Source organism: Chanodichthys erythropterus, chromosome 6 (genome assembly GCF_024489055.1).
Source record: "Chanodichthys erythropterus isolate Z2021 chromosome 6, ASM2448905v1, whole genome shotgun sequence".
Lineage (NCBI taxonomy): Eukaryota > Metazoa > Chordata > Actinopteri > Cypriniformes > Xenocyprididae > Chanodichthys > Chanodichthys erythropterus.
In genome coordinates this window covers 27860445-27876373 of record NC_090226.1, presented here as the reverse complement: position 1 = coordinate 27876373, position 15929 = coordinate 27860445, and the positions used below count along the sequence as shown (strand labels likewise).

The following is a 15929-nucleotide window of genomic DNA, read 5'->3' as shown; positions in this document are numbered from 1 at the left end:
GACTGCAGGTAGGTGGTATTTTCAAAGGGCAAAGCTAGACGCAAAAGAGGAGTGAGATTTGGGGATTGGGGGCTGAGCGAATATGCCTGTACAAGCATTTAGCAGAGATCAGTGACTATTATAGAAGACACCCTGCTGCGCCACTGCAAATTGACCAGCTGACCTTTCCGCAATTATAGTTTTTGATGTATTAAAATAGTACAGTGGGAGTTAAATCTATATGAATTATGAATGGGCCCCCGGTATTAACAAGTGTAGAGGAGAGACTGTTATATGCGCCTGCTAACTCTCAGACTTCATTAAGGTGCCTCGTAATATGGGAAAAGAGTCATTCAGTGACATTGTTATTCGGTTTTGGGTGGCTAAATTACACTGCAGGACAGTACTAGCAGAAACAGCATTATTTCTTTGTCATTCTTCCTACTTCTCACCACTTATTCAATTGTGTTGTGCTTTCAGAAAGAAAGACTGGCCCAAGTCCGCAAGCAGGTCTCCAGAGACGAGCACGAAAAGCGGCACCTGGGGAACTACAGGTAGGGAAGCCGCTTTGACGATTGTTATCCTGTAAGAATGTTCGCTTACACCTGTGGGGTCTCTTGTGGCTTGGTTTGGGATATGTAACTGTATGAAGCAGTTTCTTAGGCTCTCGTGTGAGGACAAAGCAAGGACTAAGGTTGTTTTTAAAACTAAAACAATTCTGCCTTCGTAGGCAGAAAAATAAGATAGTAAGGCACCAAGGCATGTCTGAATCCAGTGTTCGGGGAACAATCTGATTATAAAGATGCTTCCATATGTGCTGTTCAGTTATTGGTATAAAAATAAACTATATATATATATATATATATATATATATATATATATATATATATATATATAGAGAGAGAGAGAGAGAGAGAGAGAGAGAGAGAGAGGCATCAAGATTAAAGGCCATGTCTAAATTTATTTGCAGGATTTGCATTTACACTTGTGCTATGTTGCCTCCAACTAAAAGCCATGTGAAAAATAAAAAAAATAATAAAACTGAATACCATTTGTTAATTAATCAATTAATTACTTAATTAATTAATCTATTCATTCATTTATTCAAGGCCACAACAAATTATAGTCAGGATTAATGAAAAATGGCAGTATATTTGCGATATATTGTCTTCCTCACTCATGACCTGTAGTTTGTCTGGAAGCTTGTTTCTGCCCCGGAATAAAATAATTTAAAAGTAGTGCTGTCATTCTATTAAAAAATAACTAAGTAATCACATTTTTTTTCTGTAATTAATTGCAATTAATTATTATTATTATTATTATTTTTATTGTAATAATTTCACAGTTACTCTCCAAATTAATGTAGTATATACTTAAAGACAGTATATTTTAAATATTTGTGTGACGAGCAGGGCGGGCGAGAGCCGTGAGGGAACGGCGCGAGGCCGGTGACGCGAGTGATAATGAGCGTCACCTGCGAGGCGTGCCGGCCTCGAGTCTCTCACGGAGGAGCTCCGGAGGCATAAAAGGAGGAGCGACATCAGTGAAGGACGAGAGAGGACCAGGCCTGGACTTTATTTTATGTTTTGTTATGTTTGTGTGGCCGGCAGACGTCCGCGAGGGTCTGCCGGCATTACTTTCGTTTTGTTTGTTTATTTTATATTAAAGTTACGTTGAATGTTCGCCGGTTCCCGCCTCCTTCTTCCCATATCTACTAACCTCGTTACATTGGTGCCGAAACCCGGGAGGAAGGAGGGACATGCTGTCGGAGAGCCCTCGCTGCTGAGGGGGATCGCGGTGCTGCGGAGTTCGGGCAGCGCGGAAGTGAAGACCGCGAAAGGCTGCCCGAGGTGGTGGTGCTGGAGCCTTGTGAAAGGTGGGACGGAGACCCGGATGCCGTGCTCCTGGGACGAGGTGGGGTGGCTGCCGTCCTGGACCTGGAGGGAGCGGAGGAGTCGCCGCCGTCTGCCGTGGGCCGGAGCCTGCTGCCGTCCGCCATGAAGGGGAGGAGCAGGGGACGGGGGACTCGCTGCCGGCTGCCCTCAGTCGGAGGAGCCATCGCCGGCCGCCAGGAGGCGGTCGAGGATCGGGCCGTCCACCGAGCGTCCAGTGCCACCGCATGGCACCGCGAAGAAGAGCCTCTTGGCAGGCTGAGGACCGAGCGGCAGTGTGTCTGGGAGCCGGACCCAGCATTTTTTTTTTTTTTTTTTCCCTCTCTCCCCTCTCTCGTCCTGTCGCTCCCCTTGCTTCCGTCTCCTTTCTCTCGTCTCGTCTGTCCTTACCCCCAGGTGCTGCGGCCGCCGAGACAGGCCCCGGGGGGGGAGTAAAGCGCAGTCTCGGAGGTACCCCCCGGCCTGCGAGGGGCGTTGGGGGTATGTGACGAGCAGGGCGGGCGAGAGCCGTGAGGGAACGGCGCGAGGCCGGTGACGCGAGTGATAATGAGCGTCACCTGCGAGGCGTGCCGGCCTCGAGTCTCTCACGGAGGAGCTCCGGAGGCATAAAAGGAGGAGCGACATCAGTGAAGGACGAGAGAGGACCAGGCCTGGACTTTATTTTATGTTTTGTTATGTTTGTGTGGCCGGCAGACGTCCGCGAGGGTCTGCCGGCATTACTTTCGTTTTGTTTGTTTATTTTATATTAAAGTTACGTTGAATGTTCGCCGGTTCCCGCCTCCTTCTTCCCATATCTACTAACCTCGTTACAATTTGTTTAATGGCATATTTTATGAATGAAGGCCAGTATCACTGATACTAATACTGGTACTGATGTCTATATGAAATTGATAAAAAAATAAAAAACAAACAAACAAACAAACAAAACATTATTTATAGACATTTAACATCACAGTATAATGTCTCAGTTACATATGAAGGAGGGAGGAGGGAACAGAGATGTATGTCTGAACTGACGAATTGACTAATTGGGGATCGCTTTGAGAGACTAATCTACTTCAAGTGTAAAATAAACGAGCCAATGGACATTGGCATGCGGACTTTGCATCCAATGCTCCGCCCCACCATGCGGGTATAAATAGGAAGTGGATGCCTCACATATTTGTTTTTCTGCTGAGGAGCTGAGCTAGTGACCCGGCTGTACAGCGGAAGTACAGCAACTATAGCGACGGGATGTACATTTCTGTTCCTTCTTTCAGGGAACGAGGGTTAAATACAAAACCGAGATATTTCCTATTCAGTCGGTCATGTTCGACGTACTTGGATATCTATTAACTGCCACTGTCGCTGGCCCTTCCAGCGCTCTGCTTGAGCCACCTGGTCCATCCCCAAGTCTTGGAGCAGAAATCAGTGCTCTAAGCAGAGAAGGTCAGTCACTGCTGTTCCGCAAGTCCCAATCAGTGTTACTATTGGATAACTGTCTGACTGCAGGGGGGGACGGAGGAACTCAACAGGGTTAGCCATTTCTGGGGAACTCTACTGGAGCAAATAGACGCACGTATCCGGCCCAGTAGTCAGGAGTAGCATTGCAACCCCACACTTAGAGCAGGTCCCTCGTGCTAGTGGCCACTCAGGGCGAGTATACGGGAAGATACCGGCTCTACACAAAGGCTATAGAATCTAGTGAACGTTCAAGTTCAAGTTCGGTTTATTCCTAAAGCATCTTTAAAAATGGCCAGGGCTGACCAAAGTGCTGTGCAACAATGAGAGGAGTAGAGTACATAAAATATGCAAGAAAGGTGTTAGGTGTCGCCCAGCCCACAGCTGTACATATCTCTGTCAGCGAGGTGCCTTGAGCCAGCACCCAGGAGGAAGCAAAACTTCTAATTGAGTGTGCTCGCAACCCGAACAGGCAAGGCACGTCTTGGGGTTGGCACTTCAAGACAATTGCATCCACTATCCAGTGGGTTAATCTCTGCTTGGAGACAGCCTTTCACTTCTGCTGGCCTCCGAAACAGATGAAGAACAGGTCTGAGGTCCTAAGCTTTGCGTTCTGTCCACATATAACCACAGAGTGCATACGGGACAGACAAAAGCCAGGGCTGGGTCTGCCTCCTCTAAGGGCAGCGCTGGGAGGTTCACCACCTGGTCCCTGAAGGAAGTGGTAGGACACATATTCAGGCTGTCTCAGGACAACGTAAGAGTTGGCTGGCCCGAATTCTAGGCATGATTTGTAGAACGAAAATGCTTGCAGGTCCCCTACACTCTTGATGGAAGCTAATGCAGTCAGGAGTACTGTCTTCGACGACATACTTTAACTCAGTTGACTGCAAAGGTTCAAAGGGAGACCTCTGTAGTGCCGTGAGCACCAGAGACAAGTCCCAATAGGGTACTGAGGTAGGATGAGGGGGATTTAACTTTTTCACACCTCTGAGGAACCTGATGATCAGGTCATACTTTCCTATAGACTCACCTCTGACTACATTATGATGTGCGGCTATTGCAGCAATATACACCATCAGGGTATAGGGAGACAGCCTTACCTCCAACCCCTCTTGCAGGAAGGAAAGCATGACTCTTTCCGGACATCTTCAGGGGACTTCCTGGTGGGAAGAGCACCATTTAATGAATATGTTCCATTTCAATGCACAGAGGCTCCTCATAGTGGGGGAACTGGAACTTGGGAGGGCACCGGGCGAACTGAATCACATAGCCAATTCTGATGTCTGAATGAGCCAGTGGGACTGGCTGGGGAACGCTAGCAGGCTCCAGCGGTGGAGGTGGAGGGCAGGGACCCAACTCGAGAGGCACTGGGGTGGCCCCCGGCTAAGTGTGTGGTCCCGACTAAGTGTGTGGTGCAACACTGACCTGGCTCCATGGTTGGACAGAGGGTGCGTGAGAAGGTTTGGCTATGTTCCCAAACCGCACACTGCTGTTCGCTGGTGATTGAAGAGAAACGACAACAGTGAGGCATTGCATCGCATGCTGTCATCCTCACCTTCTGAAGAAGGGGACGAGAGTAGAGAGGCAAAATCTTGACTACCTCAACCTGCTACTGGACCGTGAACTACTGGGCACAATCTTCGACAGTGTCACTGAAAAGGTCCACCTCGTGAGATGGGAGCATGGAGAAAGCATACTTTGGCAATGTCTCAAAACTCTGCAAGGTTTTGCCAGGGTGCTTCTGGGCCACTAAGATGGACATCGTCTGTCCGAGGGCCTGCGCTGTGACATTAGTCATGGTTAGTCACTGTGCATAGCTCAACACCAGCTCAGAACTACACTTGTGCATTATGAGTGCTTTGGCTTTTCGTAGTTTTTTTTTTTGTTGTTTGTTTACTTTGCAGGCTGGCCAACGCATGCAGGGCAGAGGTGGCCTGCCAATAGCACTCCAGCCCCAACAACAAGGGAGAGAGGACAAGTGAGAGAGGAAAAACTTTTTATACAGATTTTTGCACTTTTGGCTTTCCATATTTCGGTGCCAATATGGCTCCATACTGCAAAGATTTCCATGCACATCCGGGAAAAAAGGCACGGGGACAGGCAAGGTGATTTTCGCATTGCATCCCTGCGACCTGGGAAAGCGTGACTGTCAACTCTGAATCTGATTCAACATGAGCGCACACATACCCTTACAGTACCCTTACATTTTCATTTTCAGAGCATAACAGCCCTCTCTCCGATGTAGCGATTGACATCTGATCCTCCGCTGGAGTCCCGAATGAAACACTAGGTCCCCTATTAGAAGGACCAGCAATCCCATCCAGAAGCTGCCAGGCATGTGAAACAGTTAACATGGCCGTCAGACTTGACTAAACATAGCGCGCTGAGCGCTCAAGCCCCAACACACCGACGTGGTCATGCTCTCATGAGAGAACATAAACCACCCACGAACGTGGTCTCAGCATACTTGTAATGCGATAGAGGAGTGGGGAAAAAGCCCCACTGTAATCCTCAGGTCACTAAGGCTTATTAGCCAAAATAACCCTTTTCTGGTGGCCACCAGAAGAATAACTAGATCGATCGGGGAATAGGCGAAGGAACTCATTTGAGGAACTCGAGTCTTGACCGCACATCTAGAGTGCCGACCAACACACTCAAGCCCTTACAAGAAAGGCAAGATGAAAAATGTGCTGACGCGGTCATGTTCTCATGAGAGAACATAAACCACCCATGAACGCAGTTACAGCATCTTTATGCCCAGGCATGTGAAACAGTGACCGTGGCCATCAATGAGTACAGGAAATGACTGCATCCAGAAACACATGGGTGAAAGACGTCTTTAAAAAGACGTAGTGTCACACCCGTGTAAGCTCTTTTAGGGAAATTTAGCCCTCTTCTGGTGTTGAAGCAAACAGGGGAATAGTCACGGCACAACAGCAGGAATTTAGTGCAGCCCACTGTGTGCACTTACTCATTAAAGGGGCAACCTCTTTCAGGCTGAATGAACAGCAAAACTCATTAAAGGTGCAACAGTCTGAAGAGCTGTGAAAACAACTGTTTTAAATGCTCTTGAGAGATCGCAACCACTGCTGAAAGAGCCATCACACCAACACCAATCAAAGAGGCTCCTTCCCCAAAGAGCAGTAGCTCGTAGAAACACTCTCAGAGAGATTGAAGAACAGGAACAGAACTGCTCGGCTCCGAAGCGAAAAGCAAATATACAAGGCATCCGCTTCCTATTTATACCCACACGGGGGCGGAGCGTCTGATGCAAAGTTCGCATGTCAGTGTCCATTGGCTCGTTTAGTTTACACTCAAAGCAGGTCTCTCAAAGTGATCCCCAATTCGTCTGTCAGTTCTGACGTATGTCGAACATGACTGACTGAAAGGGAACTGAAAGCTATCAATTTCAACATTTATTAGGTTTTTAAAAAATAAAAGCTTTTAATATAAGTGAACTTAAAACAATCTTCCCATAAGCCCATTATAATAAATGTCATATTTACCCATATTTACTTTATTAAATTTCTGTATATTTGAAATACACAGAAATAGAATAAAGTTATCTAACACTTTACATTCTTCACTGCATAAATTATAAATTAAATATAGATTAATCCTTATTAAAGCTATACTTTTCTGTGCTATCTTCTTTGATTAACTTTAATGACAGACATCACAGTAACTGGTTTATTAAGACTTGCCGCTGCCGGATCTGACGTGCATCTCGATTTTCTTAGAACTCTTTCATTTAAAATGTTATTTAACTAATTTAAGACTGCTTGGTAACACTTTAGAATAACTCACACTATGAAGCATTAGTTAAGCATTAGTAAATAGTCAGTTCATCATTTATTAAACATTAATAGACATTAGTAAGCCGTTTATAAATACAGCTATAAATGCTTTGTTCTTGATTTATAAGCATATCTATAATGAGTTTAATAATTGCTTTTTTTTTACTTTATTAATAATCAATTTATCATTTCTAAATTCACAAACCAGTTATTTAGGAGTTGTCAGTGGTTCTTAAGATCATTTAGGAAGTGTAAGTAAGTGATTAATAAAATATTTAAATGTACATTTATGCATCTTATTATTTATACATATAGTATTAGTTACTTAGTGTGTTAATTATGCTTTAAATCAGGAATAAAGCAATTATAGCTGTATTTATAAACTGCTTAGTAATGTCTATTAATGATAAAATGTAATGCTAACGTGTTTAACGTGTTAAACTTATAAATATAATTGCATGCGTTAATCCGCTAATTTTGACAGCACTACTTTAAAGATAATTGCAACTTTAAATCTCGCAAAGACTGACTTTTTTCTCAGAATTTCGAGTTTATATCTCACAATTCTGACTTTATAACTGGTAGTTGCAAGTTTATATATTGCAATTCTGAGGAAAAAAGTAAGAATTGCGAGGTGTGACAAAAAAGTCAAAATTGTGAGAAAAAAGTCGTAATTATCTTTTAAATTGTTTTGTAATTGTGAATTATTATTATTATTATTATTATGTTACGGAAACAAGCTTCCATAAGTTTGAGAGGCCTGGTGTAGAAGGAACAAAAGTTGTCAGTATTTTATATATTCTTGTCACACAAGAAGATTGCTTACTGCAGAACATAAAACAAATTACTCCTTTAATGACTACTAATGTTTTGTAAAGCCAAATTCCTCAGAAACCAAAAGCCTTCTTGCATTGTATTACTCTTGTCATTTGTTACATTTAGATTCAGACACCAGAATCTGTCTAACGAAGACCTACCATTAAGATTTGATTAACTTGACCTCATTACACATGCATCTCAACTAACCCTTTGTATTTACTGTAGAGGTAGAGTAGCTTCTTCATAGTGAAACTGCACCATTTAGCATATGCTGCATTTTTCATACAATGAGTCACTTCGTAATTGCAACAAATCGCTCCTTAATACGGAGCCTCCACGTCAGAGCCTCAGAGGAGGAATACGAAACGAATGCCTTTTCCTAAATAGGTCATTTTATGTTTATGCGCGTAACTGCTGTTCTGTTCAACTCTAAATAAAAACACCCCAAAAGATGCTGAAACATGAAAAAAAGTGTTTGAGGTTTGTGGGTCAGACCCAGATTTCAGCATGCCATATGCTGAAGACTAAGCCCACTTACTCTTACTAGATTACTTCTCCCACATAAGTTTGTCCATCGTTCTTGTAGTTCTTAATGGATTTGGGGCGGTTTATCGTCTGATCTGAACATTTACATTACTTGAGCTTTTGATTACATTGAAGCCGGAATCCAAAAGAGCCGTTTTAAATGTCACATGCCAAGAGTGTTAGTTTATTAGACGGAAATGTGGAAATATGGGAGGTAAAACGTGTCGCTCGCTCCACCTTCACTGTTTATTTAGATTGAGGCACTCGTTATTTTGATCAGTGATTCTCAAATGGTGGGTCAGTCTGTTTTTTTTTTTAAAAAAGGGAGGAACAATGCTTCTAAATGCAAATGCATATAAAAAAAATCAACTAATGATATAGTCATGTTGTGATAGCAAAATAAACAGGCTTATTTAGGGTGGTACAACATCATCTTATGGTCTCTATGTTATGCCTTGCATAACAACATTTATAAGGGAGGGAAAACACCACCCATATATTTTGTTGTTGACATCAAAGGCTGTCCAATCAAACTGTACTGTATTTTGGCATGTTTGTGACTGGTTAAATAGCTAATACTAATACAGTGTTTAGCTTGTTGTTTGTTCAATTTAAACTGGTAAATCACATTTATGATGTTTTTTATGTTTACACAGGATTGAAATCGATTTGGTCTAATTCATGGTGATATGGTAACACTTTATAATAAGGATTCATTAGATAAATACATTAGTTAACGTGAACAAACAATGAAAAATACTTTAAAGCTTTTATTTATATGAACCAAAAATGTATTTTTTATTAACTAATGTTAAAAAAGATTAAACTATTAATTAAAACTGCATTAATAAATAGTGCATTAACTAACGTTAACTATGTATACCTAATGTAAAGTTTTATCAGTAATATATAAATATATATATACATTTTTTTTTTTTTTTTTTTTTTTACACAATTTTGGCACTATAATGAGTCGCCATCTGATGTCTAATGTAAAATCTGGGTTCCTGAAGCAAAGCCAGTTGCTGGTTTTGATTATATACACACTCCAATATGGCGCTGATCTGAAGATCCATCACACAGATATAGACAAAGGTTTACACGTCTCTGGCTTTTGTTTAGTCTTAACGTCTAATATAAAGACAAGTTTATTAATCATTAGTATATACACAGCATTAATGGACAAATGCATGTGTGAAAAGAGTGATTGAGGTTTGTTTAAGTGATTAGAAAAGCAGACAGACCAGGCCGCTAAATCAGATAATCAGATAAAACTCTTTCTCTCCCTCTCCCTCTCTCTGTACAGGCGGATTTACCCCCCAGATGACAAGCTGCTCTTGGAGAAATATGAGAGTCTCCTTTCAGCTGCCTTTCAGACATTCCTCGCTGGGCGAGCAGCTTCACTTCAAAAGGAAATGAATAATCCACTGAAACGAATGAAGGCATGTACCTGAGATGCAACTCAACAATCTTTTGCTGTTTTCCCCTCTTTCTCTTCCTCCCTACAACTACTTCCTACTACTTGCCCTTTTGCATTTGAAATGAGATATATGGAAGAGTATTTTACTTCCTAACTCTTTTTGTGGCCATCTGTTTTTCATTATTGCCATTTCAAGGCAACCATCAGTATTACTATTGCTCATTCAAAGGGTTAGGGATTTAAACAATCCATTGTGCTACAGACATGAATGATACCTCAAATAATGTGGCTAAGTTGAGGAGAGATGTGCTATTACTTTTCTAAGCGATGAGATTTGATTTGATTTGATTTTTTGCCTGGCACATAATAAAACAGGGCCATTGCCTGAGCCATACATATATACAGTGTTGGAAAAGCTATTTTGAAACTGTTGCTTCTAAAACTACCAGCTATTCATAATTTAAAGTTGTTTAGCTATAATGAAGCTAGCTTTTGTGTGAAAAAGTAGTTGGTGACACTACAAGCTACAAACATACACAGAAGTTTCAGAGTAAAAATAAAAATAAAAAAGCTAATCATGAAATAAAGTTTAAAATAAGAAATAGTCACATTGTGAAGTATAAAGTAGAAGTAGAATAAAATATTGCAGAGAAATTGCAACTGCGATATATAAAAATACAGTTGCGAAATATAAAGTCATTTATAAAGTATAAAGTCAGTTACGATTGTGAGATATGATGTTAGTTTCAGAACGAGGATTCAGTAAGGATCTCAATTAGGTTGACATTATTAATGATTTAATACAAAAAAAAAAATATATATATATATATAATTGATCTAAGCATGAATGGCAGCATTTGACTAAATATGTTATGTTGTGAAATTATGATAATAAATATCCAGTTACACTTTACAATAAGGTTTATAGTTAACTACATTAGTTAACATGAACTAATAATGAACTGCAATTCTACAGCATTTATTAATCTTTGTTAATGTTAATTTCAACATTTACTAATGCATTATTAAAATCAAGAGTTGTATTTGTTAACATTAGTTAATGCACTGTGAACTAACATGAACAACAGCTGTATTGGACAATGGACAGCTGTATTTTTATTAACTAACGTTAACAAATACAGTAACAAATGTATTGCTTATAGTTAGTTCATGTTAGTTGATATATTAACTAATGTTAATGTTTATGTTTCGCTTAATCTCCCGGGTGGGGATTCCAAAAGAAATCCTCACTGATCAAGGCACGGCGTTTATGTCACGCACGTTACGCGAACTGTACGAATTATTGGGCATTAAATCGGTTCGTACCAGCGTCTTTCACCCACAAACTTTAATGTAAAATAAACAAAGAACAAAACGGAAGTAATGCCGGCAGACCCTCGCGGACGTCTGCCGGCCACACAAACATAATAAAACATAAAATAAAGTCCAGGCCTGGTCCTCTCTCGTCCTTCACTGTAGTCGCTCCTCCTTTTATGCCTCCGGAGCTCCTCCGTGAGAGACTCGAGGCCGGCACGCCTCGAGGGTGACGCTCATTATCACTCGCGTCACCGGCCTCGCGCCGTTCCCTCACGGCTCTCGCCCGCCCTGCTCGTCACGGTTAACAAATGAACCTTATTGAAAAGTGTTACCAAATATTCTAATATTATTTTGTTGATTGCTACAAAAATGGCTCAAAATCGAAGAAGTTCATTTAAACCGCAAGGGCTTGGAAACTGTCATCAGTGGTTTTTTTTGTTTGTTTGTTTTTTTTTTAATAATAAAATCTAAAAATGTAATTGTTAAGCAATGTTTTAAAAGCTTTATTAGCCTTATATAAAAATTGTCCCACTGCATTTCTGAGCATTTTTTCTTTTTTTATGAAAGCCTCTGCTCTCAAATTTTCTATTCAGATGGAGTTCATTATTGTGCTGCACAACCTCTCTGAAACCTCTGGATGTTCATTTTACAGGGATTTTCAAGGCCATATCTTTGTACCCATGCATATGAATGTGGCATATTGTTGGAAGGGTTCCGTCCTCATAACACACATCGATGGAATCTGAAATCTGGCTTTGGGATGAGTTTGAATGGAGATGGTTGTTAGGCAGGTTGTAGTTTTGAGTCGTTGATGTGGCAGGGGAGTGTGTGAGCTGTTTCCTATGGAGCTAGTGTCTGGCTTATTTGGGCAAGATTCAAGAGCCCGAGTTTGTGCCACTGCCATGTGGTCTTTGACCTTCTTGTCTGTCAGTGTGAATATGTATTGTCATAGCTTTAGTGTTTTAGCAACTCTGAGCATTTAGCATTAGTCTAGGGCCTGTCTAATCCTCACAAATTCACAGAGAGTTGGGGGTGTTGCTCAAAATAAGTCATTAATATTAATAATTACTTCTAATTTTTTTTTTTCTTTTCATTGGAATACTTCACTAATGTACTCACTCTGTCTAAACAGTAATCACATTACTCTTTACTGTTGCTACAAAAGTCGTTTGTTCCAGAATCACTGGATTACAATAACTGGTCAAATTTATATGTCAACAGATTAGATTAGATTAGATTAGATTAGATTAGATTAGATTAGATTAGATTAGATTAGATTAGATTATTAAAATGTTCTTCATACTAAGAAAAAATTATATTTTACGAACTGTTCACTGAAAGGAGAAAGCAGGATAAATGCTATGCCTATTATTCCTAAACACTAGAAAAACTATTAACAAGAATGAACTGTGGGAAAGTCTATGTGTTGCTCTTGTCGCCCTGCATATTCTTAAGGGTACGCTCATTATTATTTTTAATAACCCTGATTATTTCAGCCGGGTTTTAATGTTATAAAATGCACATTTCAGAATTGTTTTTAGCTGTCACAATGTAGTGCAGTCGGTGCAAAAAGGCTGCTTTTGAAAGATGCAGCAGGCAGCAAGGGCAGCACAAACTATACTGGACCCGAAAGCAAGCTTACAGTTCACAGCTCGCAGCAAAGCATTGCTTCTCATTTCACATGCAAAGAAGCTTTTACATCTTAGAAGCACAGCAGCAAAAAAATGGTCAATTTAAGGATCACAGAGAGGGTGGAAAATTGTAATGAAAATCCTAATGATGTCACTAAAAATTGTTAGTAATTTAATATTGTAAATCTTTAATATATAAAATAAACAAACAACAAAACGAAAGTAAAATGGCAGCAGTCTCTACAAACATACACAAACATAATTAAACATAACATAAAATCCAGGCCTGGTCCTCTCTCGTCCTTCTTCCGGAGCTCCTCCATGAGAGATACGAGACCGCTGCCAAGAGCAGGTGACGCTCTTCAGCAATCACGCCACCGGCCGTGGACCGTTCCATCACGGCTCTCGCCCCGTCCTGCTTGTCACAAATATTATGCTACTTTTATTAATTAAATGATCTAGATATCAGGGATTGTCAGATCAGGGTTTCTCATGTTTACAGACATATCCAATATAACATTATGATCAATTCTAGTAGCATAATGTCTAAAAATATTGTATGTCATTAGATAAATGCATTATATTCATACTTATATTATAAGTTCATTATAAAATGAAAATTCTGTCATCAGTGAGGTTGGATTAAACCGTTCCATTGAAACGCATTACATTTCAATGTCTTTTTTTGTTCTTTCTGATGTATTTTGGTTGTGTGGACTTTCAATGACCAAAATTATGAGATAATATTGAACAAAGTCTTATGGGTTAGAAACAACACGAGGGTGAGTAAATGATGACAGAATTAAATTTTTTGTGTAAACTGTACTTTTAATAATTTATTTATTACTCTAGTGCAGTAGTTCTCAACTAGGGGACCTTAGCAAACTTCCAAGGGGGCCTTTTATATTATAATCCTAATATATTTTTAATTTATTAAAATAATATTAAAATTTAAATGTGAAAATAATGTAATTATACACTTAATAAACACATACAATCAGAAAATGTTTTATTAATGTTTAATTTACCCTCAATATTTTACCCAAAATCAACCCAAATCAAGGTAACAAAAACTAATTTCATATTTAACGGTAGCAACGCTGGCAAATATTGACAAATCACTTGCAATCAGAGTGTTGGCTTATTGTGGCCCTTTTTTCTCTTCACCTACTGCCTGAACAATAAGTCTTACTCTGAATTTAGAGAACAAGGCGGCGATGAGCAAAAGAACTGAGTTTAATGCACTTAAAATCTCTCTCCATCTGAAACAGAACAACAGATCAATGCCTGGCTTATTGAGTTACTGCTGGGATAATGTTTCTGCTTGAAAAGCATGCAACATTTGTAATGGAGAAACATCAGAGTCTATGAAACACACACACACACACAAAATGAAAAAAAGAAAAGAAAAAAAAAAACTTTCAAAAGATTCAGAACATTATTGATCAAATTGTTGAGACTGTGATGATTCAATCCTCACCAAAATACATTTATTGTTTGTTTATACAACTGCACGCTTGCCCTTTTCTCATCTGAACTTCTGTCATTATCCAATCTTGTTTTGTTTGGCTGCATTTATTTGTATGAACCAGTTGACAGGCACTAAGGCCATTTTTTAGAGTAAAATTTCATTTGCGATTTGAAGCCTAATGATATCTCTCATGTAAAATTACTAAGATATTTTTTTATACACTGAATTTTGGAAGTTATTTTTGATGTGATTAAATAAAAATTAAAATAAGAATGACTTTAAATTGAAAATATATTTTCTTTGAACTTGTTTCTGAATACTTTTTTTTTTAAAGTGGTATAATCATCTTGAGTTAGTAATGAAGAAAAGGGCAGAAAAAGTCTCTATTAAAGTTGAAAAATGTTACATAAGAGGTGTTACATAATAGGGCATACAGATTATTAATAGATAAAAGAAAATATATTTATCAAATGATACTTGAAATATACAGTGCTCAGCGTGAGTAAGTACACCCCCTTTGAAAAGTAACATTTTAAACAATATGTTGACAAGACTAAGTTTTACATAACATCTGTTTAACTTATAACATGAAAGTAAGGTTAATAATATAACTTAGAGAACAAAATGTTCAGTTTTACTCAAATTAGGGTGATGCAAGAATGAGTACACCCCACTGAAAGTCTCTGGAGCAAAGCTAAATTTTAGACTACAAATGTATAATTTAACAAGAATTAAACCACAGGTGAGTCTAATTATTCATTACGCAGGTGTCCAGCAGACTATAAAAGGGTGTTAAAACCCCTTCCCATTTCATGCTGTCAGCAATGGCACCACATGGAAAAGAAATGTCACAAGACCTGAGAAAGAAAATAATTTCTTTATGCCAGAAAGTTGAAGATTAGCAAAGCTTTACTTATCAGTCAGAGTACTGTAGCAAAAGTGGTCCAAAAATTTTAAAGAGATGGAACTGCAACCATCTCACAGTGACGTCCAGGTTGTCCACGGAAGTTAACACCTTGACAGGAGCGTCTTCTGATGAGAGGGGTTGAAGAAATTCGGCATGCAAGTTCACTGCAGTTATCTAAAGAAGCCAAACTGGCGTGACTATTTCCCATGACACAATATGGCGTACGCTGTAGAGGAATGGCATGCATGGGTGCCGTCCACGAAAGAAGCCTCTCCTAAAGCCCAGGCACAAAAAAGCCCACCTAGAGTTTGCCAGGGCTTATGCTGACAAAGATGAAGACTACTGGGACTCTATACTCTGGAGTGATGAGACCAAGATTAATGTTTTTGGAACTGATGGCTTCAAAACTGTATGGCGTCGCAAAGGTGAAGAATACAAAGAAAAATGCATGGTTCCTACAGTGAAACATGGTGGTGTCAGTGTCCTTATGTGGAGCTGCATGAGTGCTGCTGGTGTCGGGGAGCTGCATTTCATTGATGGCATCATGAATTCACAAATGTACTGCTCTTTACTGAAAGAGAAGATGCTACCATCACTCCGTACCCTTGGTCGTCGTGCACTTTTCCAACATGACAGTGATCCTAAACACACATCTAAGGCCACTGTTGGATTTCTGAAGAAGAACAGGGTGAAAGTGATTCAGTGGCTCCTGATCAAACCCAATCAAA

The 15929-nt window shown here is 39.9% G+C and overlaps 1 protein-coding gene across 1 annotated transcript in view; it reads left to right on the top strand.

Moving 5' to 3' along the window:
- ttll7 (tubulin tyrosine ligase-like family, member 7) overlaps positions 1-15929 on the top strand; it is a 112447-nt gene that overhangs the window by 65942 nt on the left and 30576 nt on the right. The window contains exons 12-13 of the mRNA XM_067388538.1: positions 460-533; positions 9762-9897. Of these exons, the coding sequence (XP_067244639.1) occupies positions 460-533; positions 9762-9897 (210 nt within the window). The remainder of the gene's footprint in view (positions 1-459; positions 534-9761; positions 9898-15929) is intronic.